The sequence below is a fragment of the Pavona decussata genome, unplaced genomic scaffold (genome assembly GCF_977016875.1).
Source record: "Pavona decussata unplaced genomic scaffold, jaPavDecu1.1 SCAFFOLD_366, whole genome shotgun sequence".
Lineage (NCBI taxonomy): Eukaryota > Metazoa > Cnidaria > Anthozoa > Scleractinia > Agariciidae > Pavona > Pavona decussata.
The window spans coordinates 1,067,884-1,089,317 of record NW_028145742.1 but is presented as its reverse complement, the minus strand read 5'-3'; the positions used below and the strand labels follow the sequence as shown (position 1 = coordinate 1,089,317).

The following is a 21,434-nucleotide window of genomic DNA, read 5'->3' as shown; positions in this document are numbered from 1 at the left end:
TATAAAGAAGTTAAAAATATCTTTTTTGGGGCCCCCTTTCTTGAAAAAGGGCCCGGCCTAAAATTACAGAAGGGGGGCCATTTGGCCCTCACTGGCTAATTTCTACGATAAACCCTGCTTTGCCCAGTCGCGTTTTCGTATCGTTTCCATACCTTGTCAAGAGCTTGTGTTTTCACCTTTCGTTGTGTCCACAATAAAAGATTGAAAACTGTGTTCAAAGTTCCCACTTTTGAAAATGCACAAACAACAAACAATAAAATCAGTTTTTGTAATGGAGGGGAGGGGCAACGGCGTTATTAAGGTAGACGAAAAAGACTTCACTGAGAGAATACATTTGATTGTCACGGGTTTATTTCGTTATTTTCATCTCCTTCACATATATAAATACATTATTTCATATCAAATCTCTTCAATTTATGTTTCAAATAAAATAAATGACCTTTACTTTTGTCACATTTTCTTGTGTTTGTAAATAAAGTTCATCTTTCTTCTATTTACACGAATGCACAAAAATGTTGAACTTGACAGATCCCCGAAATGCTTTCTTTTTTATTTATTTTGAGCGATTGAAAGAATGACTGAAATAGTGAGCGATAATTTGGTAAAAAGAAAACGAGAAAATTAGAGGGGAAAATCTCGCTTGTTTTGGTGAAACAAACTGCAAACTTAGATTGAAAGAAACTTGCAATATCGTAAAAGTCGGACTTATTTTCGAGGGAATTTTGCGTTTCTGAGAAAGATAGAATTGAACAAAACAACAGCTTAAAACAGCTGATGCACTGTCCTTGTATCATGTTAAAAGCCTAAAACAGCTTAAAACAAGTTATTCCACCTGTCTGTGGGCTTTATACTCGGAAGGGCTTTAGAATGATGTTCGGAGTAAGGAGGAAAATGGACTTTTTATATTCGGCGGGAATAATATTCGGAATTTTACGGTATTCAATTTGTGAGAAATTAAGAAAACCACTTTCCGATGAACAGGCCGGCAAGTGAATGAAATCTTGCAACGTGATCATCAGAAATGAGCTTTCACAAGCTAACAATTGAGTTATGGGTATTTCACAACATGAAGTTTGAGATTAATTTTTTAAAATTCGGCAATTTCGAGAGGGAAAGACACGGATGGGAGCAAGAATTAGGAGAGCTCTGATGCGTAGAGCTATTGAGAGCCTTTGTAATGTGTCATAACCACAAGATTTAGTATATTTTGTCCCCTGAGGATCTCCTGGGCAACCTCTCTGTGAGTCCAGTACAGTACATCTTTCCCATTGACGCATTTTAGATACATCCGGACCTGTATGGCAAGAAAACGGCCTTAGTCAACTACTGAAGCAGTGAACAAAAGATTTATCTAGAAGTCTAGCTCTCGAACACTGAGTCGTTCATGTTGAACGTACGGTTTAAGGCCTGGTCATCTCTGGGAAAGTTCTTTAGAATAGCCTTCCCGTGGAGTGGTGGTCGGCAAACTCGCCTGGGGTCTTCAGAGCTGGCTGCAAGAAATTCATTTCATGATCTACACGGTCCTACACAGATGTTGACAGTTGCAACTACAAACCTTCAATCCAGCGGCTGCCGCTGGTCCTTTAGGATCTACTGTTTGTATGTATACAGGACTGGAGCCACGCACAACAAAACCAAACCCAACGGCGTCACTCTTTACCTACAATCACACACATGGTAATAGGAATCTCTTTTGAAAAAAACTCGACATAAATGTTCAAATATGTTTTGTAGTTCAACAAAGAGGTGAGAGGTGACAATGAACGTGTAAACGGACTCTCACAGGCCTCACCCACCCACCCACCCACGAATAATGTCACCGGGCCCCACCCACCCTACCCATCTCGTCACTGACGTAAACAGGCCACATTACAATAATGCGGACCAAGTCCTCGTCATTTGAAGCAAATGTGGTTTCTTTAATGTTGGGCTGGAGAGAGTGTAAATACCGTATAGGCGGTGAGTATGAAGAGGAACGATGCCAAAATGCAAGGCTTTCTTCCTCCTTGTAGAGACAACTACCTCGCGAGGTATTCGCGCGAGATACACTCGAAGAAACACCGCTTTGTATCAATTCGTGCGCGTTTCCGTATGCACAATTTTACAGAGAAAATAGAGAGTGTTTGGTAGTACACATTGTGACCGTTCGAACGTTTATTTCTCTCTAATTATTCTACGGAGTTATCACTCAAGGACAAGGCTTCTCGTTTCTTGCAAAAAATGTAACGTTGAAGTGATTCCAAAGAAAACAAATCAAGCAAGAGTTAGAATTTAGAAGACCACTTACCCTTATGTTGTTTGTGACATACGGTCCGTTTGGATCCAACAGTTCAGCAGGAGTTACTTCTCTAACAATAACTTAAACAATAACTTAAGATTAGTTACAACTGAGTGACATCTATCAGGCTTGAGATGAACTATTTAAGAAACATGGCAACACGAGTGAAGAATGAGATAAGAGGTTACTCTGTGAAAACACTCTCGTTAAGCCGTTTCGAGTTTCCTCTTGGAAACTTAAACGACTGTTCTAGGAACGAAGAAAGAAGTAACTGTTCTTCATCTAAGTTATAAAATAGGAGCTCAAAATATTTTCTACGTCAGGTTCAAGAATACAGATAAATCATCTTCAACCAAATACAGCATACACGGTGTCTCTTTACTTTGTTAAAAAAGTTTTAGAAATGAAAAAAAGGTTTTATGGAAAGAAGGAAAACAGCTGAAGAAAAGTTAAGGCAACATAAACGATTCAATGATGAAAGACGAAGAAGTTTTCCAAGCCGGAACTATAAACGTTCTATTCTTTTTTGGTAACGCGAATATTCAGTGTTGATATAAATCTACTAGTGTTCTATCACGAATGCCGTTCTCTGATTGGCTACGGCTTCTTCGCGTTTTCGAAGTGTCTGCGATGAGGAAATAGATAATTTACTTGTTTAGTTTTGAACGACTAGTAGATTTATACTAAAACAATTAGATTATTCGCTCTCGATTTCTATGCGTGATAGCGATAGAAATCTCGAGCTCATAATCTAATTGTTAAATATCTTTCAAAAGTATTATTGATTTGTTTTTACTGTTTATCTCAGTTTGCATTCATTGTGTTTTGTACAAAAGCTCAAAAATTCGCGCTCTGATAAATCAGAGCCGGATTGACATGTTTCACCAGTAAGTTGCACTATGGTGTCACATTACCTGGTCTGGGGGATTGGCTTGGACTGCCACTTGACGGGAAAAAATCTGGACTGTCAGGAGGCGTCTGGTACTCTGCAAACAGTTTGTATCTTGCTGAGACCATAACTGGATGCTCATTAAGTAGAAGCACTTTAAAATTTCGACTATGTGCCCTATGGCTAAGCTCCATTATTTGTTCAAAGAAAATTTTCAAGGCCTTATTTTTTGGAGGGTATTTTTTCGGGTGGGTTTATTATTGGTCGGAATTTTGCGTTTTAAAATTAATTGGATTGACAATTAAAACACCTTCTCAAACTTACTAATAATTCATAACCAGAAACCAAAGGAAATCATTAAAGTGAAGGACTTTTGGAACTAAATGCGATCTTAATTATCACAAAATTTGGTGAACTTTTGGTTTGAATTTCTTCGGATTTTAAAAGCTATATCAAACAGTTGAAAGAAAGTCAGAGTGTTTCATCCAATTTCCAAACACCTCGAAGTTGGTTTAAGAAACTCTGATGCACTTGTTTTTTTTATCCTATTCCTCGCGATCGCATAAAACGCTCTTCCTTGCGTTTGATATATAAAATACTTCAAATATTAAGCTAACAGCTCTTCAGAAGGGCTTTCTATTGAAGGATTTTAGCATCTGGTATTTGGCGGAGCATTATTTGGTGAGAGGGGTGGGTGGGGTTAGAGACTTAATAGTCAGAATTTAACGGTACCTGCCCCAGGAAGGTGTTAGTACAGGCGTGGATCCAGACCTGTTTCAGTTGTTTCCACAGTTTTACAGAAAACGGTCAGATTTTTACAACAAATAGACATTTTTAAAATAAATGAAAATTCCCAGGTTTAAGTATGGAAAATGACTGTCACAGTGACTTGAAAACCCGGGAATTGATATTTTTCAGGAATTAATTGTTTAAAATTTCCCAGAGAGAGCATGCCTCGGATACTCCTAGAGCCTCAGGCTTTCAGCGCTTGTATTATCAGAAAACGGTCAAATTTTTCCCTGGATGCGGTATATAGGTCATTGATTGAGTTACCTACCATATGGCTCAGTAACTGCTGGTCTTTCTTTTAAGAAAGGGACAGGACTGGATCGATTTGTGTTGATGGGAGGAAGGTTCCTTCGCCTGAAGTTCCTTGGTGAACCAGGAGTCTTGTCATCGACAATCCCCAGAGCATCAATCATCTTCTTGTTTACCACTCTGTCAATCATGAACTGATAAAAGATGTTTTCATCTCTGAAGTGAAATTCATCTGTGACTGAAGGAGGAACAACACATCAGCAGACAAGTCTTGCATCTCAGTAGTTAACCCTTTAACCCATAATATCAAAGAACAAATTCTCCTATCTTGTCCCCATACTTTTCTTGTAAAAGTACCGGGGAGAAGTTATTAGAATATCAAGAACATTCACCTTGGTGATCATATCCTTAATTCTCATGACCTCAGGGGTTGAAAAAGCATTGATGTTACAAGGAGAAATTTGATGCTGATCACTGTTAGGGCTTAAAGGGTTACTTTAAATGATTATGAACCACATGTCCTGTACATCCAATTCAGGGGCAGCTAGACTGAAACTTAATCTCGAGATTGCCTTAATACATCCACCTTGTAGTGATTTTTAATTGAATATTGTGCAAACTAATTTTGCATTTGCTTTGGCTTGGCTTTACTAAACTCTTTTATTTGCTAAAAAATCCCACACCACTTTCTCAACCAGTTAAAAGTACAATCATTATGTGAAACCTAACCCAATTCTGACACCCAAAACCATTAACATTTGGGAAATAATGTGATGGAATATGTTAAGTATATAAATGAGAATGATGTATTAACTATTTCCATTATTTCCATTGCGCATATGCCACACATTGACATTCCAATCCAAGCAGCATGCAGGATGTTTGTCCCATGAACCTAGTTTAATGGCCTTAGCTCCCACGAGTCTCCTGTAGTTCAGTGGTAGAGCATCCAAACTAGTAATCAGAAGGTCTTAGGTTCGACTCCTGATAGGAGCACTCAGATTGTATTCCAAGTATGCATGTGATATACTGATTAATGCATCATTCTCATTTACATCTTATTTGCCTGGTTGGTTCGTTGTGTTTATTTTGATTGGTCTTGGTCTGGTCATTAAAGGCACTTGCTTTGGCTGGCACAAGTATTCATTTTACCTGAAAAACCTGTTTATGTAATAAGTGGCCAGCAAGTTAAAATGTCAATACAGTACCAGGAAAAAGTAAGTTGACGGTCCCTTGAAACTCGAACTTCCTGACTCACTTCTCGATCCTCAAAGGCTTTGAGTAATAATGATAAGACCGTTTATTAAAAATTGTACACTCCGCAGTCTGAAGACTGAATTGCGTGTACAAATAATTAAATAGTATGAAGGTTTGAGTCAAGTGCATCAAGTTTCGTGTGATTAGCTTTAATTACAGTGTCCTGGTTTTAAAACCTGCGAGCCAATAGAGAATTGCAAGGGGTAAAATGACAAGGGTCTCCACAAGTCATCCTCAATGTACCATTTAATTTGCTGAGTTAGGCAGAAGTTTTTTTTAGGAAATATGTGACACATTCTCTGGTCATATTAAAGATTCTATTGTGACTTGATCATTTCAGCCAAACTAAAATTTCTCCAAGTAGAACTGCAGTAGACTAGATAGCACATTAGCATTAAAGGGGAATGCTTTTAATTCAATACCTTCACATTGCAAACAATTACAGTTCTCAAAAGGTATTTACCATGTTTTATTATCGACTGATCCAGCAATTCTCTGCCTAGTAAAACACCCTGCACTCTGTCTGAAACTTCACCAGTTTGTATTAACCAGTCCACCAGCTCACAGCCAGTAAAACAACTCCTGTAGACAAAGTCATGGCATGGCCGTGACTTGATCAGGTGACAGTCCTCACTTTTTGCCCTGTGGTGTGACAAAATGCTTCTACTTAGATACCCAGAAGGGTTCTGAACTCTGTAAATGATCACCTCAGGAGCATTGAGATTCAATGCTTTGGGGTGCTATTGTAGCTCTGGTCCCGAAGAACTCTGACCAGTGGCATACTAGTTGAAATATTGGCCCAAGTAAAACTGCTCCTTGCAGTAGTGTCAGCCCTGCAATCAGTTTCATTTATTTACATATAAAGCAACATCTGGCATGTGCACCTCTACTATAAGAGATCCAGCAATGCAGTATTCAGAACAGCTGTTTATTTGTGCATTGTGTGGTCCAGTCTGCATTCAAAAGATTTGTAAATACTTTCTGAGTTAGCTAAAGGCAAGTGTTCTCAGGGTGCCCAAAGGAAAAGCTAGCAACAGACACCATCAAGTGTTCTCTAAAGCTGGGCAACATCAATGCAGAAACGTGAGAGACCACCACAACAGAACATAGAAAATAGCACGTTTGACGCTGATTTTTCTGGCTCCTATTGTCAGAAGTGAGCATAACCAATGTGAAGTCAGCCTCACTCAACTCCAGGAGGGGGAGGGGGGAGGGGGGAAGGAGCTCCCATATCTTTGCTTTATCGGTATGTGATCATGTGAAGTGTTTGTTTTTCAAGCAGTTATGTCTGGGATGGGATATATATAGAAATCAGAGAGTTTGAGTCTAAAATAGAGTATCATTGATAAAAATTTAGTCTGCAACAGGTCCCTGAGGATACAAATTAAGACTCAAATCTAGGATAGGCTAGGGATTTTTGATGTCTAGTCTAGAATAGGGTGGCAAAACGTGGCTAAGGTGGTCTGGTAACGGATAAGGGTTTTAGAGTCCCAGTGGTATCCTGCGTAGCTGGAGGTTTTGTTCACAAGAGGTCAAAAGTTTTGGTGGCAGAGAATCAGCCACCTCCTCCTCATTCCTGCCGCTCGTTATAGTGTCTCTCTGCTGCCAAAACTTTTGACCCCGCATGAACAAAACCACTAGCTATGCAGGCTACATACCCCCACCAAAAATTCCATTGATTAGTCCCTGGGGTTGTAACATCTGTGGTCTGGAGTCATCAGTGACAGACAAGCACAACCTCTTAGAAACAACAACATTGCTTCACAATGGACAATCAAAACGACTTCTGAACTCTTGCATAGAAGCCTGAGGGATCCTACCGGATATTAAACAGGATTTTTACTGAAGATTGTAGGTACGTTTTCTGCCAGGTACCAAGGGCGTCCATTTTACATCAAGTTAGTAAATAGTTAGAGAAATAGTTAGATAGAGAAATAGTTAGAAAATAGTTAGTTAACCTTGAGTTTACTGACAGTTGTATGGTGTAGGCTTGTGAACACCACTACAGATGTATTACTGGGAGTTCTAATCACGTTAACTCACCTGTGATAAATATCACAGCCCCTATAAACTATGGCAAGGTCAGGGTTAAGAACAGCTGTGTCATCATCACGTCGGAATCTGTAGTATAGCATCTCATCTTTAAATTGATGGTCATCACAAACTAGTAAACAGAAAAAAAATTATGAGCCCATAATTGCCATTGGCAATTATATATATGCATATGCCACTGAGAATTTTTTCATTTGCTTGCTTGAGCAAATCTTTGTGTTCTTGGTGTTCTTGGTGTCGGTTACACGTATCTGCTTTGAATTCTGATCGATTCATTACGCTGCTTGCACCTGTTGTGATTGGCTAGAGTAATTACTTTGGTTTTGGTTTTACGATACTCAATTGGAAACCACTCTAAAGAAAGGAATAATTAATTAGTTAACAAAAAAGCAGAAGCACAAAGCTGCAATAAATAAGATATTGATTAATACCGGGCAGCATTGTATTGCTTGAGTGTATTTGTTAAGCAACTTTTTAGTAGGTTTGCCCTGAATTGTATGTGAAATATTGTTCCAGAAAAAATTTCCACCAACAGTACACAAAACCTCCTTAGATTTGTTCAACAAGATTTGACTTGATCAGATGATGCACTGCAGGTATTGTAGTTGTGTTGCTCAGAGAGTAAGGTAAAGGAAAATGAAGAATTTTATTGTTCTGTATATAGTTGTAAAATAGCAAAAAGGTATAAAGTTAAACAATGTCAGGAAATTTCATTAAAGCGGAGAGTTAGTTATTGGTTTCATTCGGAGGAACATCATTAATTATGCAAACATCCTTGCTTTCACTTCTGATTCCATTCAACCTGTTTTCACTAGATTGTACGTGACGGAATCTGAAACTGAATCAGAAGAAAACAGAAACCCTTTTGATCGTTCTGCTTCAAATTATATGTTGACCGTACGATTTTGATTACATTTGTTTTGACTTTCACCAAAAACTTAATGATTCTGTGGTCCACTTCTTTTTTCATCGCTAGTATGAACAAGCCCTAACAATGCAGACATCAGGTGATATTATATTTAGCATCTGATGTGGCTTTCCCAGCTAGAAGCTTAAATGCTGAATTGAATGGAAGCGTTCGCTGCAAGAACACTTTGGTTAGTAAATATAATGTTCTCAAAGCGAGCCTGAAATCGTTAATTATAAGCTTATAATAATAAGGACGTATATTTTTAACCACAAATAATAGAATAATTACTCAACCGATAAATTTTCCAAAGTAGAAGCGTGACTGAACAATAGAAAAATTTGATTGTATTCTTGGCTCGAGGATTAAAATATTATGTGAGCATCTTACAATTGATAAACAATCAAATTAAAACCGGTGTGTGTGACATAGATGTAGTATTTATGAGCGATTTGCAAAACTTTTCCACTTTCTCTAGGGATTCGCTTACCGTGGTGGATTATATTGTCCTCATAGAGAACGTTCATGCATTGAACAGCTCCGGCGCGGCTATTTGCGTCTCCCTTTCGAATCAACCAGTCCACCATGTCCCGACCCACAAAACAACAAGGGTACATTCTGAGGTGATATCGTCGATCACGGATTATAACAGGGTCTTCTTCTCCATGCAGTCGGTTCCTCAGGTGCTCTCCGACCAAGATGACTTGGAACGCTTTCAAAGAGAGCTGATCCGTCATTTCAAAAGGAGAGAAATAATACTGCGCATCACCCGGCTGCAGATCACGTTTGAAACGAGACACCTTTCGCCTTTTGGAAGAAGACTGACATTGGGTAGCCTGGGGCACAGTCTGTGTTTATTTCCCGCCATAACAGTCTGAGGGAAAATAACTGTCCGTGGAAAACTTACTATTTATTTCATTTTATATTTTTTCTTTACGGTCACCGTATATTCATCTTTGCTTTGAAGTAAAGGAAGACCCTGCTAATAATTTTATGAACTATATAGTTAGACGATGATTTTGACAAGGAAATATTTCACCACATTGGCTTCATTTAAAGTTTTTTCACCTCCTTTTAAAAAAACAGCGCTTCCCCTGTTTAATTGAAAATAGTTAAAATAATAGTATAGAGACAACGAACTGTCGAATATGCTTTGCCCCTTATCGTTTAACGCTGAAAAATAATGAATTGGAAATGGGAAATATTTCTTGTATGATTTCATAGCAAGTTTGAAAAAGGTTGACTTCTGCAAGGTGAAAATATTAAGCGGAATAAAAGATTTTGCATTTGAGGTTTGGCAGAAAATGAAATGAACAGAAACCAAAAAGAGCACTGTCATCGCTCTATTTGAGTTGAACTGTGTGCTTTGATGGCTTTTGTCAGTTGTCAATAAGACTTTCTAAAGGCGGATGTTCATTACAGCTTTTTAACTTTTTTTTAAATTGTAATAAACATTATCAAAAAATTATGTGAGTTTTCAGGGTAACCTGCCATTTTGTTGCTCTTTATTTGTGAGTTAAACTTCAAGTAAGGTTGTGAAACCTCTCTCCAAAGCTTCAAATCAACAAACCAAATACAGAGCAATAAAGTTAAACAACGCATTAATGGTTTTATCGTTTTTATTCCACTTTCATGAGTCCTAAACATATTTGCCTACAACACGGAACGGCGCGCTGTCAACCCACCTCCACCCCTACCCTAGCTTTTCTATTGCTTGGGAACCCCGCCTTCACAAATTCATGGCGCCCGTTCTTCAGCTAACGGGTTTATGAAAACTCGTCGTCGAAAATCTGCGTTTCCAGCATTATTAAAAGATCTGTAAGCGAAAAACAATGCTGAATGCACTACACCACATGCAAATTCTGCGTTTTGCAGTTCCTGCCACCGTAGTTTTAGGAGTTGCACCGCATTATCTTTTCGCATGGCTCGCCTGGCGTCTGATGTCATTTCCTCTCCCTCGTCGATTGTACGAGCGTGGTGATGAGTTTTTGTACGACATGTACCAATCGCTGGTCTGCTTCTTCTACGAAACATGCACTGGAGCAGAGGTAAAATAGCTCAGGTCGAAACAGATTGTTATTTTCGAGATTAATACTACTGATTCATGGAACATCATGTATGCTGTTCGTAAGCAGCTGATAGCTGTTTTGACTTTTTAATATTTGAGCTTATTTTTAATCAATATCTACCTTTTCCTTTTGTCAGGTTATTTTTTATGGCGATCCAATTCCTTGGGACAAGCAAGAAAATGTTATTATACTTTGCAATCACCAAAGTTCAGGTAGATAAGCTTAATTATACCATAAAGTGCAAAACGAATGAATGATAAAATAACAAAACAAAACAAAACAAAACAAAGACGAAAGACAATGTAAACAAAGAATAATATGACTGCTCTCTGCTAGGCAAACCTGTCACATACAAATGGAATTTTTATTGAATTTCAGTAAACATTATACACACAGAACAACTCCCCTCCCCCACCCCTCACACGCCCATCAATTTATTTAAACAATGGCGATTTTTTTCTTGTTTGTTTTCTATAGTTGACTGGATAGTATCGGATTTCCTTGGCATCAGACAGGGTTCCTTGGGAAGAATAAGATACATTCTGAAGAGTGGACTCAAATATTTACCCTTGTATGGATTTTACTTTGCTCAGGTGAGACCATAAATCAGGAACATTTCCTTTTTACTTCTTGAAAAAATAGGGTTGGTTTAGTGATGGGAAATGAAACACTTTATTGGGCTGTCCAAAATATAATTTAAGTAGCCTGCAAATAAGCTCTCCAATTCTTGTCTCATGCGAGATGTATTTGGGACGCTAAGTGGCGGGCGAAACAAACCGCAAGGCTGAGGATTGGGTTGGGGGCAGGGGAAGGAGAGCTCTTCTCCCACCCCCACCCCAATCCTATTGCAGCTTGCTTCACTTGCCGCTCACACCCTTGCTTGAGACCCCAGATTGGAAAGCTTGCTTGTAGGCTATAATCAATTTAAACTTCTTGTGCATTTGATTTGCTGTATCCCAGACTTAGAATAAATCAATTAATAACTGTAACATCTTTCTTACTAACTCTTTCTGACATATTATGGAACAATTCAAGATATAATTTGTTTTTGATAGCACTCTTGTATATATGTGAGGAGGAGTGGAGCAAATGATAAAGAACATATTGTAAGGTAAGTAGTTTCCTTGATATGGATAAAAGGAGAAATACATTTCCTTGCATGATATTTTTCTAATTAGATATCTCCGTATCTCCGTTCCTAGGAAACTTAAAGAAATGAAAGCTCGGAAGCTGCCTGTGAGTATGTGTTTGATAATATTGTTGACTGGGAAATTCTAGCATGGTTTCAGCCTGAAGGGGGGGGGGGGGTACTCCCTTATATGGGCTATATAGGTATGTGCGGCACCAAAGGGTGTGGTTTTTCAGCCGCCTTGGTCATAAATAGGGTATCGGTTTTAGCCATTTTGCCACCATTTCGGTAATATATAGGGTATCAATTTTTTCACTCTAGTTTTGAATTCGTTTTTTTGTTGCCGTTGTTGTTGTTTTTAAAGAAGCTACTTCTTCATCATGATGTTTACGGCAACTGTATACGTTCCGCAACGGCTTGTCACGCGCTCTGGTCACGCGCTGGGCTCCAGGGGTTTTTAAATTGAAGTTGACCAGACACTATCAGGTCATAAATAGGGTATCAAATTTCTGGTCAGGTCATAAATAGGGTACGGAAAATCGCAGATTATGGTCATAAATAGGGAAAGGGTTTTGGGAAGCGGGCCGCACACCCCTATCCAATTTTTTTGGGAGTACCCCCCACCGGGGGTTTCAGTGACCTCTCTTTGGATGACTATGCAAGTGGGTGGCCTGTGGGAAGATGACTCTCTACATGAACAGGACACCCAGCACCCAGGCATCCATTGTATAGTGCTTAATGTTTAAGAAACAAACTAAAAACTCCTTTAAACTGAACTGATTGTTACCTTGTTTGTAGATGTGGTTGGTGATTTTTCCTGAGGGCACACGATTCAATGTTAAAAATAAAGCAGTGATTGAAAAAAGTCAGAAATTTGCTGCTGAGCAAGGTACAAGTGAAAAAGTATTATAAATATACATGTATAACATTTCAAAATGATATATTTATATACGTCTTCTTGGACTGGATACATCCATTCATGCACTTTCATTTGTAACGTGGCTCAGATAGTTTATGTTCCTTTGCACAGGTCTACCTGTGTTATCTCAAGTTCTCACCCCAAGAACAAAAGCTGCTGAAGTAAGTTGTTAGTGTTAGATCTTAACAGACTGTGTCTTGTGGGTCTACCACATTCATGATTAAACTGTTGACATGTAACACATATTCTTTACATATTCTTTGCAGTGCACTGTGATTCTCTTGCAACACTGACGATAGTTGATAACTTTTAGATTTGATTAAATTGACAAATCAGAGAACATATAAATACATCTCAAAATATTTGTTGGAAGGGATTAAGAGCTACCTTAAATTTTCGAAAATTTAAGGTAGCTAGATATTTTCTATGGATATTTTCTGGAACAACCCCAATTGGATGCCTTTAGTCGTATATATTATGAACCTTCATCTCAAATAAATATTATAAATTTACCATTTTAATATTTCTTAATACTGTGTGTTATTTTAAAGGCAAGCTTTGAAGTGTTGACTCCTGATTATTTGGATGCAGTTTATGATCTTACCATTGCCTACAGTGATTCAAGTGAGAGTACTGTACCTCGCAGACCAGCACCAAGTATGACAGGCAAGTGAAGTCATTTTTGTGAGCTGAGCCAATTATGACTGCCCTGTTTTTTATGTTATTTGTTAGTGTATATCACAATGTCCAGAATTTCTGTGACAATTTCCTCACTTACCTACAATCATGGACAATTCAAATGAAATATTGGCCCCCCCCCCCCCCCTCCTTCCTCCAATTTCAATGATGGAAAAATGGCATGTTTTGCTTTGCATGCAAATTCATCATTGATTTTGGGGAGAGGGGGCAATCTTGGGCAATTCAAATAATCATACCACCCCTACCCCCACAGAAGGGATTGGAAATTCAAGGAGGGTAAGATCTCAAATGACAAAGATTTATAGGAAAGGATGAAGCTAAATTGGTATTTTAAGAGGGGTGGAGTATGGGGGGAATCCCTTCTATGAAAGGGGTATATGAATATTTTATGGAACTTCACAACCAGATATTAATCTGAAACAAATATTAAGCCATCATAATACACCGGTATCTCTTTCAGATTTTCTTATTTCAAGAGGCCAGAAAGTACACGTGTATTGTCGCAGACACGCAGCTCGTGATCTTCCACAAGTCAGTGTTTTCTTTTTACTATTCTCAGGTTTTTCAATACAGTACTTGAAATCTTTTCTTTTGTACACCCCACAAAAATGCATGTTTCAGTGCATATTCAGTGTATTGTAATTTTTGTTCTTAGGATAATGAAGAAACAAAGCATTGGATTCATGAAGCCTTTGCAGAAAAAGACAGGTAATATAGATTTTAGTCTTTGCAAAAGTGTGGGAATTAGTTCTCTCTTCTTGGTGAATAAGATAATCTATAGGGCTCAATTTGGTCATTCCATGAGACCGACCGTCAGAAGCTTAGCCTGCGTAGCTGGCGGTTTCGTTGGGGTTGGTGGCCCATGACAGAGCCACGAAAAGAAGTGGAAAAATAAGCGGCAAAACCTCAAGAAGAAATGGGGATGAGCGAGAGAAAAACCGTCTGCCAGCATCAATAGGTTTTTCTTTCCTTCATCCCCATTCTTCTTCTAGCTTTGTCACTCATAATTCCACTTGTTTTTGTGGCTCCGCTGCAGGCCACCAAACCCCAACAAACCCGGCAGCTACGCAGGCTATCAGAAACTTGAGGAGTGATTTCAATCAATAAATAATTAAATCATTAATTGTAGTAAACACCCTAACCAGCATCTAAACAGCAAGCAATATTTTCATGAATGCCAAAGAAATTACACCGAGTACAACAATTAATGACAAGAAGGTGACTTTTGATTTTTGTTTTCTTTCCAGGATCCTAAATAGGTTTTACAGTGGAGGAGGACAAATGCCTGGTGTTCCACGTAGAAGAAAGTTACCTTGGTTCAGAACTTTACCATCCTTTGTGTTTTTCATGGCTACATTACTTCCCTTTCTTGCGACCAGATGGGGAAGGTCTGCTTACTGGAAAATGTGGCTTGTGTCAAGTTTTGGGACAGTGTCCTACATGCTATTGTTTTTTGGGAAAGTGCAACGATGATCGCAGCCAAGCTGTTTTTGCAAGGTCTCGCAGACCCTATATTAAGGTTTTTTAAAGGCACTGGATGTTTGTTAAAGTTGGGGGTGTGTGATCAGAACTTAATTCCAAGATACTATCTAATGCAACTTTGTAAAATTGTTTCCCGTCATCTCAACCCCCCATCCCCCTTCTTCCTTTGGTGCTAGCATCACAAAACAGTTTATTGACAAATTGATTAGCGATCATTACGGTAATTTGAATTAAATTATTTATAATGGTGATAGGACTAAGTGGATTCAGCACAATATTATTCAGAAACATTGGGGAAGTAATTTCAGATTGGCCAAGTGCATAGCACAAGGATGATTAAAAATTATGAGCCTGATCTATCCTGAATTGTATGATGCAGTGAAGTCCAATATTACAGTACCAATATTAATGGTACCATTAATGAAGGTCCAGTCTATAAATAAAGTATTTGGGAACTTTGCAATCATTTATTGCACAAAATGTCAGAAATAAAATCATATATAAAAACAACCACATTATTTGAACAGGGGAACCAGAATTACAGTGAGTAATTTTTGTCTAGGCCCTGTAATAAAAATAACAAACTGAACGTGACATAAATTTCCTAAAACTCCCGACTGGCAAGAAGGCTTACCAGCTGGTTATTAACAAAGTGTGGCCAGCGATTTGAACAGGGCCGACTACCATGAAACAAATCTGTCAAGCAGTCGGGGCGGGGGGGGGGGGGACTCCCATACATACTGTAAGCTATATAGGAATTTCCTGTAGTGAAGGGTATAGCTTTCAAGCAGTTAGTCTGGGATAGGATATCATTTTCCAGGAAACTGATCAACTGCTTGAAGAGTGTAGTCCAGACTAGGTTTCCCTGGAATTGACATTTAATAAACATCTTATAGTTGTTTTATGTGTTTTCAGAGTCCCAGCGGCACACCCCAGACCCTATATACACATAGGCTACGGACCCTAAAATTTTAAGAGTACACCCCAGGGGGTCTTGAACTGGGGACATCCAGACTGCACCTCCACTTGGCCACTCTATTAGTTTTGGAAATAGTGGATAAATTAACTGTCAAACATGAAGAAGAGTGTTTCATCAGATTTCCAAAGCAAAAGTTCACCAAGTTTTGTGATAATTTCAAACCTCCTTCACAGTAATGATTTCCTTTGTTTTCTCTCAATGATTTTGAGAAACAAAGAACATATTTGAGTGCATTTCATTGGTGTGTGCAGCTTAATTAGATGTCCCAATGACGTGTTTAATTTGAAACGAAAGTGATCGGCAATGTCGCACAGAGAAGCAATCATCATGGAGAATTTTGTTGTAACTATTGTCTGCTGCATTGATTAAATTGATGTTATGAGTATAGTAATATTACAAACCTGAGTTGTACAAGATGAAATCCAATTACAAATAAATTGAAGGGACTTTTTATGTAACATCTTTGCCTTGAAATGTAAGAAACTAAGTTCTGTATTTATTTTTGGAGCAAAATAGTCACTTTTGATGGTATTGCTCAAACCCTAATGTGGTTGGGCCTACAAGGGGTATGAACCTCTACTGGAATGGCTTTTGGGAGTCATGGACTGTGTAGTTGACACTTGAATATCTTTTCACAAGTTAACCCTTAAAGCCCTAGCAGTGATCAGGATTAAATTTCTCCTTGTGATATCAATGCTTATTCAACCCCTGAGGTCATGACAATTAAGGATATGATCACCCAAGGGGAATTTTCTCGATATTCTAATAACTTCTCCCTGGTACTTTTATAAGAAAAGTATGGGGATAAGATAGGAGAATTTGTTCTTTGATATATCAGTAAGGGGATAAAGGGTAAAGATAATCATTCAGACTTTGTAATTTTAATTCAAGTTTGGTTTATATGTACTGTGATTTTGAAATTGCTTTTATTTCACAATGAATTAGTGTACATCTCTTTGAATCTGGCTTGCAAGCTACCAGCACCATTTTCAAAGTTGGGAAAGGTAAAGTTTTTTCATTCATTGGTAAAATAAACCTTGTTTGTATGTGTTTATTAATAAATGTTAAATATAATGAATTTGTGTGGTACATTAATTGTATCTGCTGACATGAAAGAATACTAATTTACCAACATACGGCTTGTCATTGCATAAACTGCATCTTTCACACTGTTACAGTATCTTGTTCTGAAAAGTTACCGATTCTCCATTAGTTGAAATAACAAACTGATTATTTACTATAAGTACACTCCATATGTTAGCTGCCAGTCAATTTTCAGGGAGAGTTTCATCTAATGAGGGCAAAACATTAAATGCGTTATTTTTGACATTGTCCCTGTTTTGATACAGGTGACATGAGTCCCACAGACTCTGACTACTCTTCCTGGATAGGATGCTGGTCCATCCCAGTTTTATCTCCAGTAGGCTAGACTGTATACATTATTTGGTTCCAGGGAATGCCCATACCTTCATTCTCTTGGAATTTCCAGGATGGGGAGCAAAATTGATCTTAAAATTTCCAGAGGGGTGGGGTGGGGAAGGGGTCCCAACCAAAAACTTTCCATGGGAGGGGTATGGAGTAATGTTGTGGAACAACACATTTTCAGTTGCACACTAGCTAGGTTGTAACGTCTGCCAGTAAAATACACAACATTATTTTAATTTAAAGTTTTATTAATTACAACTTATTTACACAATGTACATGAGCAAATATATGTACTGGTAATTTTACACAGCTGTTAATTTAAAGGTGTTATCTGGACATTACTATTAATCATTGTGACCAGGGCCCAGTTGATCAAAGCCCAATTAAGCTAATCCTGGATTAACATGAACTTTGATTCGAGTTTAATTACTTATCAATAAAGATTCTTTAAAATAATTTTTGGCTCTCAGTTCTGACTTAGACTTTTCTCTACCTTTAGCTTGAAATTAGGGTTTGAAATCACTTTTAAAGAGCGAGATGAAAACCTTGATTACCTTTTAATCATAGATTAGTGTTAATCGGCTTTCGAACAACCCGGCCCAGATTGACAAAACAGCAGTCTCACCATACTTGCTTGTGAGCCTAGGCATTCAAGAACAACCTTGAAGACTAAACACCTGATGTTAAGTTAGTTAAAATAATAATAATAATAATAATAATAATAATAATAATAATAATAATAATAATAATAATAATAATAATAATAATAACATTCTTGTCATGGGATTAAGGACCAAAATATACTGGTATCCTTCGAATTTCTCTGCCTTGGCTAGCTACACAATTTTTGTCATCTGCGCTGATAATGTTGAATTGACATTAATTTTCTGCTGAGTGGAACAGAATGTCTACTAGTGATAATTAAACTGAACTGTACAAACATGAACAAAGTAATATAAACAACTGTAAGGCTGGGGAAGGGACATCCTTGCAGAATGAGAACTTGTGTAAGTATTGGAAAGTGATCTATTTGTTTCCTTTGCTACATTCTTGAGCTAGAGACTTTGCTCCAGCCCTAGATGGTAACAAGTCCTGTACCACTGAGGAACTAAGAAGAAAAAAGCAAACATATTTGAGAACATAAGCCCTTGTACAAAGGATGTTGGGGTTGCTTTAAGGTAGAGGTACACCTGAAAGCTATTTTCACAGAAATATCTCGTTCACGTTTCAAGCAATACTTCTCAAACTCATTAATAATTCAAAAGCCAAAGACAAAGGAAATCATGCACCGTGACGTCTTTGGATATCTGATGAAAAACTCCTCGTTTTTGCATCCTTAATTTCTCCCTCAAAATCAGTTTGTTTGAGAAGTTATATCAAACACTCGTCACAGTGTTTCATCACAATATCAAAAACCTCGAAGTTTGTCAAAAATACTCCGCTACGCGTCGTATTTTCAACTCTCTTCTCGGTGTTTGATATGTGATGAAACACTGTGTCTCGTGTTTGATATATTACAAAAACCCTATGCTCAAAACAGAAATCAATGTTTTGGGGTGTTTTGTAAATTTTTTGGTGATTTTTAGGTATATTTGGGAGGAGATAGTTTTTCTCAAAAAAGTAGTAAAATTTGGAGAAATAAGAAATAGTCAAGATTTGATGTAGTTTAAAAATTAGAAATATTTGAGAAAAAAAATTAATATATGGACACCCAAACAGTCACTCTACCAACCTGGTGTGTTCTTGGGTTGGGGGCAACTGTCTGTTGGTGTTCCAAAAATAATTTTCTTTCTTTTATCCCTTCTTGAAACCTCTTAAAATTCCATTCAAATTCACATTTACCACCTTAAAGGTTTGCATCTATAGGAGGGGGAGGGGAGGGGGTATAATTATGCAAATTATACAAATACAGTAAATATCATGGTATTTGCCATTTCAAACTGTGACATGTTTCAGGCTTCAAATGGTGGAGAGCTAAATATGACATAAATGTATATGGTGTTTCCATAATTTGGTATGGAGCTTGGTATTGAAACATCTTGGCAACATAAAATCATTGACACTTCAGGAAAGAGCCCTATCAAGTTTGGGAGTCATGTATTTTGAAATAGCAAAGATGTAACAGTAGTTCTGCTATTTTAAGAGACAAGACTCTCCAATGTGGCCTTTTAACTAATTCCAGCAGCGTCGATAGTTCTCCATTACCTGGCCTAAATCAAAATCAGCGCCACATAGGGGGTTGGGGGGGTGGGTGGGGGAAGAAGATGTAAAGTCCTTGTGGATAGCGTGTTCCTTTTAAATGGGTAGTTCTGGCAATCCCTTGGAAAACATATAACAAACTGATATTTCAGAAGCTTGAATTTCCCTTACCAATACGGCAAGGAAGTAAGTCTACAGGGATGCTTCCTCTAACCTAGCAGCCACCTCATCCACTGGCTCTGTGTTCCTTTCAGACTCTGTTGAGATGTGCTCTGTGGGAGGTGAATCATCTGAAACTTCAGTCGCGGAATGTCTAACTTCGGTTTGGTTTTCAGCGCTATCTCTCTTATCAGTGCTCGTGGAATCCGCTGTCTGTGAAGGAGCGGTTGACCTTGTTGAAGGTGGAATGCGGATTCCTGCAACACCTTTGCTCTCCACGTCTCTCTTGTCCCGTTTAATTCTTCTTCTCCTGCCAGGCTCGTTCTTTCGCGTTTGAAACATGTTTTCAAAGTCTATAACATATAGAAATCCGGCGATGAGAAGAATACACGACCTCTGTCCGCTTTTAAAAGCTTTCTCCAATTCAGGAGAAGTTTTCTCGTCGTATGCCCACCATCCGTTCCGACCTTCATAATACCACACAAAGTCCTGTGCCTCGCTTTCTTCGACATTTTTCTCGTCCGATTTGGAGGCTTTCGCTTCCTCCTTATCCTTCTCAACAACTTTAATGAGCGTAGGATTCTCAAGGTAGTCTACAGTCACAGAATGACGGCATAAAGCGCACTTTCGGCTTCGCAAAACAACACCTTTTATGCACAGAAAGCAGAAGATATGGCCGCAAGGAAGTTTGACAGGATAAAAACACGACTGTAAACAGACTGGACAGTCAGGGTTATAGTCCACTTCTTCCACAGTCTGAACCACTTCCTCCTCAGCCAGTCCTGAAAATTAAACAAATATGACTTCATTGAATAAAACAAGAACAAAGTCAACTGAAATGACAACATGGTGGCCGCATGGAACACCAGCTGCACGCTTCGCGCGAAGTTCTATCCGAGCAACGTTAAAAATAACATCTACTGACCGTCAGTTTGCGATTTGTCTGTCTCTTGTAAAGAGGTTGAAGTTTCCGTCTGGCTTTCAGCCGTATTTGCTGATGATTCTGCCATTAAACTTCAAACTAAATCAGACAAAATGCACAGTCATTCAACCACTTCTCTCCCAAACTGAATTACAAGCTGCCTTTGTTGACCTCAACGTCGTCGGGCCCAGTCCCCCGGAAGTTTGAGCTCATCCTGTGTCGAAACCACAGCATCCCCACTTGCGCAGTTCCACTTCCGACCGGAGCCCATCGGCTCCTGATTTACATGAAAACAATTCGATTATTCGCTCTCGTTTTCTATGGAAAATGAGCCAGGAGCTACCGACGCGATAGAAATTTCGAGTCCATAAATAGCGTACGTTATATAAAACAAAAAACTTCTACCACGAGCATTTGGTAGACCACTCGACTTACGTTGGTTGTTCTACTTTTTTGCTGTGCTACACCGTGCTGAAGAGAACCAACCAGCTCGAAACAGCTGGCCACAGTTGCCGCATTCTGTTGATTCTCGGTTTGGTCTCTATCATGTCGCTGTCACGTTAAGTTTTCTACGCAGTCCGCTCAGCCTTGCAGAAATTTGAGTCATAAAAATTATGGAGCGTTAATTTATTATGTATACTTTTTCATTACAAAATAATTTAATTTAATTTGCTGGCAGAAATTCTTTAAAGCAATTCATGGTGGTTTGATTTTTTGTTTGAGCGGGAAGGCTGTTTCAGAGCGTAGCACCTCGGTAGCGAAAACTACGTTATCCTGCCTCAGACAGTGGCCTGGGAATGAATAAATTGTGAGCCCTACTCCTTAAATTGTGGGTATGAATTTGTGATCTATTCTTGAAAATGTCATGGAGGCAGTTGGGAAGAGACCATTTACGACCTTATACCCATTACTTTTAACTGAAAAATAATTCATTATTGTTACACACCGGACCATAAAGCAAAAAGAATGAAATAGAATGAACAAATCGAAACAAAGCATCAGATCTTAAAATCAAAACTCAAGGCAGGCTT

General features: G+C 38.4%; 3 protein-coding genes across 4 annotated transcripts; 1 reads left to right on the top strand and 2 right to left on the bottom strand.

The window, feature by feature from the left end:
- Positions 1-918: 918 nt before the first annotated feature.
- On the bottom strand, positions 919-9,264 carry LOC146452611 (DEP domain-containing mTOR-interacting protein-like). The gene is made up of 8 exons (XM_085097414.1): positions 8,912-9,264; positions 7,506-7,626; positions 5,926-6,104; positions 4,225-4,443; positions 3,193-3,264; positions 2,288-2,358; positions 1,556-1,660; positions 919-1,294 (listed from the first exon to the last, which is right to left on the bottom strand). Exons 1-8 carry the CDS (start codon positions 9,156-9,158, stop codon positions 1,160-1,162), a joined length of 1,149 nt encoding a protein of 382 aa, XP_084953540.1. The 5' UTR covers positions 9,159-9,264; the 3' UTR covers positions 919-1,159.
- An 886-nt stretch (positions 9,265-10,150) lies between these two features.
- On the top strand, positions 10,151-15,074 carry LOC146452610 (1-acyl-sn-glycerol-3-phosphate acyltransferase epsilon-like). The gene is made up of 11 exons (XM_085097315.1): positions 10,151-10,469; positions 10,627-10,702; positions 10,968-11,083; positions 11,546-11,601; positions 11,693-11,726; positions 12,418-12,508; positions 12,650-12,699; positions 13,090-13,204; positions 13,698-13,768; positions 13,893-13,945; positions 14,485-15,074. The coding sequence occupies exons 1-11, from the start codon at positions 10,254-10,256 to the stop codon at positions 14,708-14,710; spliced, it is 1,104 nt and encodes a 367-aa protein (XP_084953441.1). The 5' UTR covers positions 10,151-10,253; the 3' UTR covers positions 14,711-15,074.
- Positions 15,075-16,735: 1,661 nt separating this feature from the next.
- Positions 16,736-20,581, bottom strand: LOC146452609 (E3 ubiquitin-protein ligase rnf146-like). 2 transcript variants are annotated; one of them, XM_085097316.1, is made up of 3 exons: positions 20,407-20,581; positions 19,537-20,263; positions 16,736-18,231 (listed from the first exon to the last, which is right to left on the bottom strand). In XM_085097316.1, exons 1-3 carry the CDS (start codon positions 20,489-20,491, stop codon positions 18,150-18,152), a joined length of 894 nt encoding a protein of 297 aa, XP_084953442.1. In that variant the 5' UTR covers positions 20,492-20,581; the 3' UTR covers positions 16,736-18,149. The 2 variants fall into 2 exon arrangements, with proteins under 2 accessions (XP_084953442.1, XP_084953443.1); XM_085097317.1 differs by having other exon boundaries at positions 19,494-20,263; positions 20,407-20,578.
- Between the last annotated feature and the right edge of the window lie 853 nt (positions 20,582-21,434).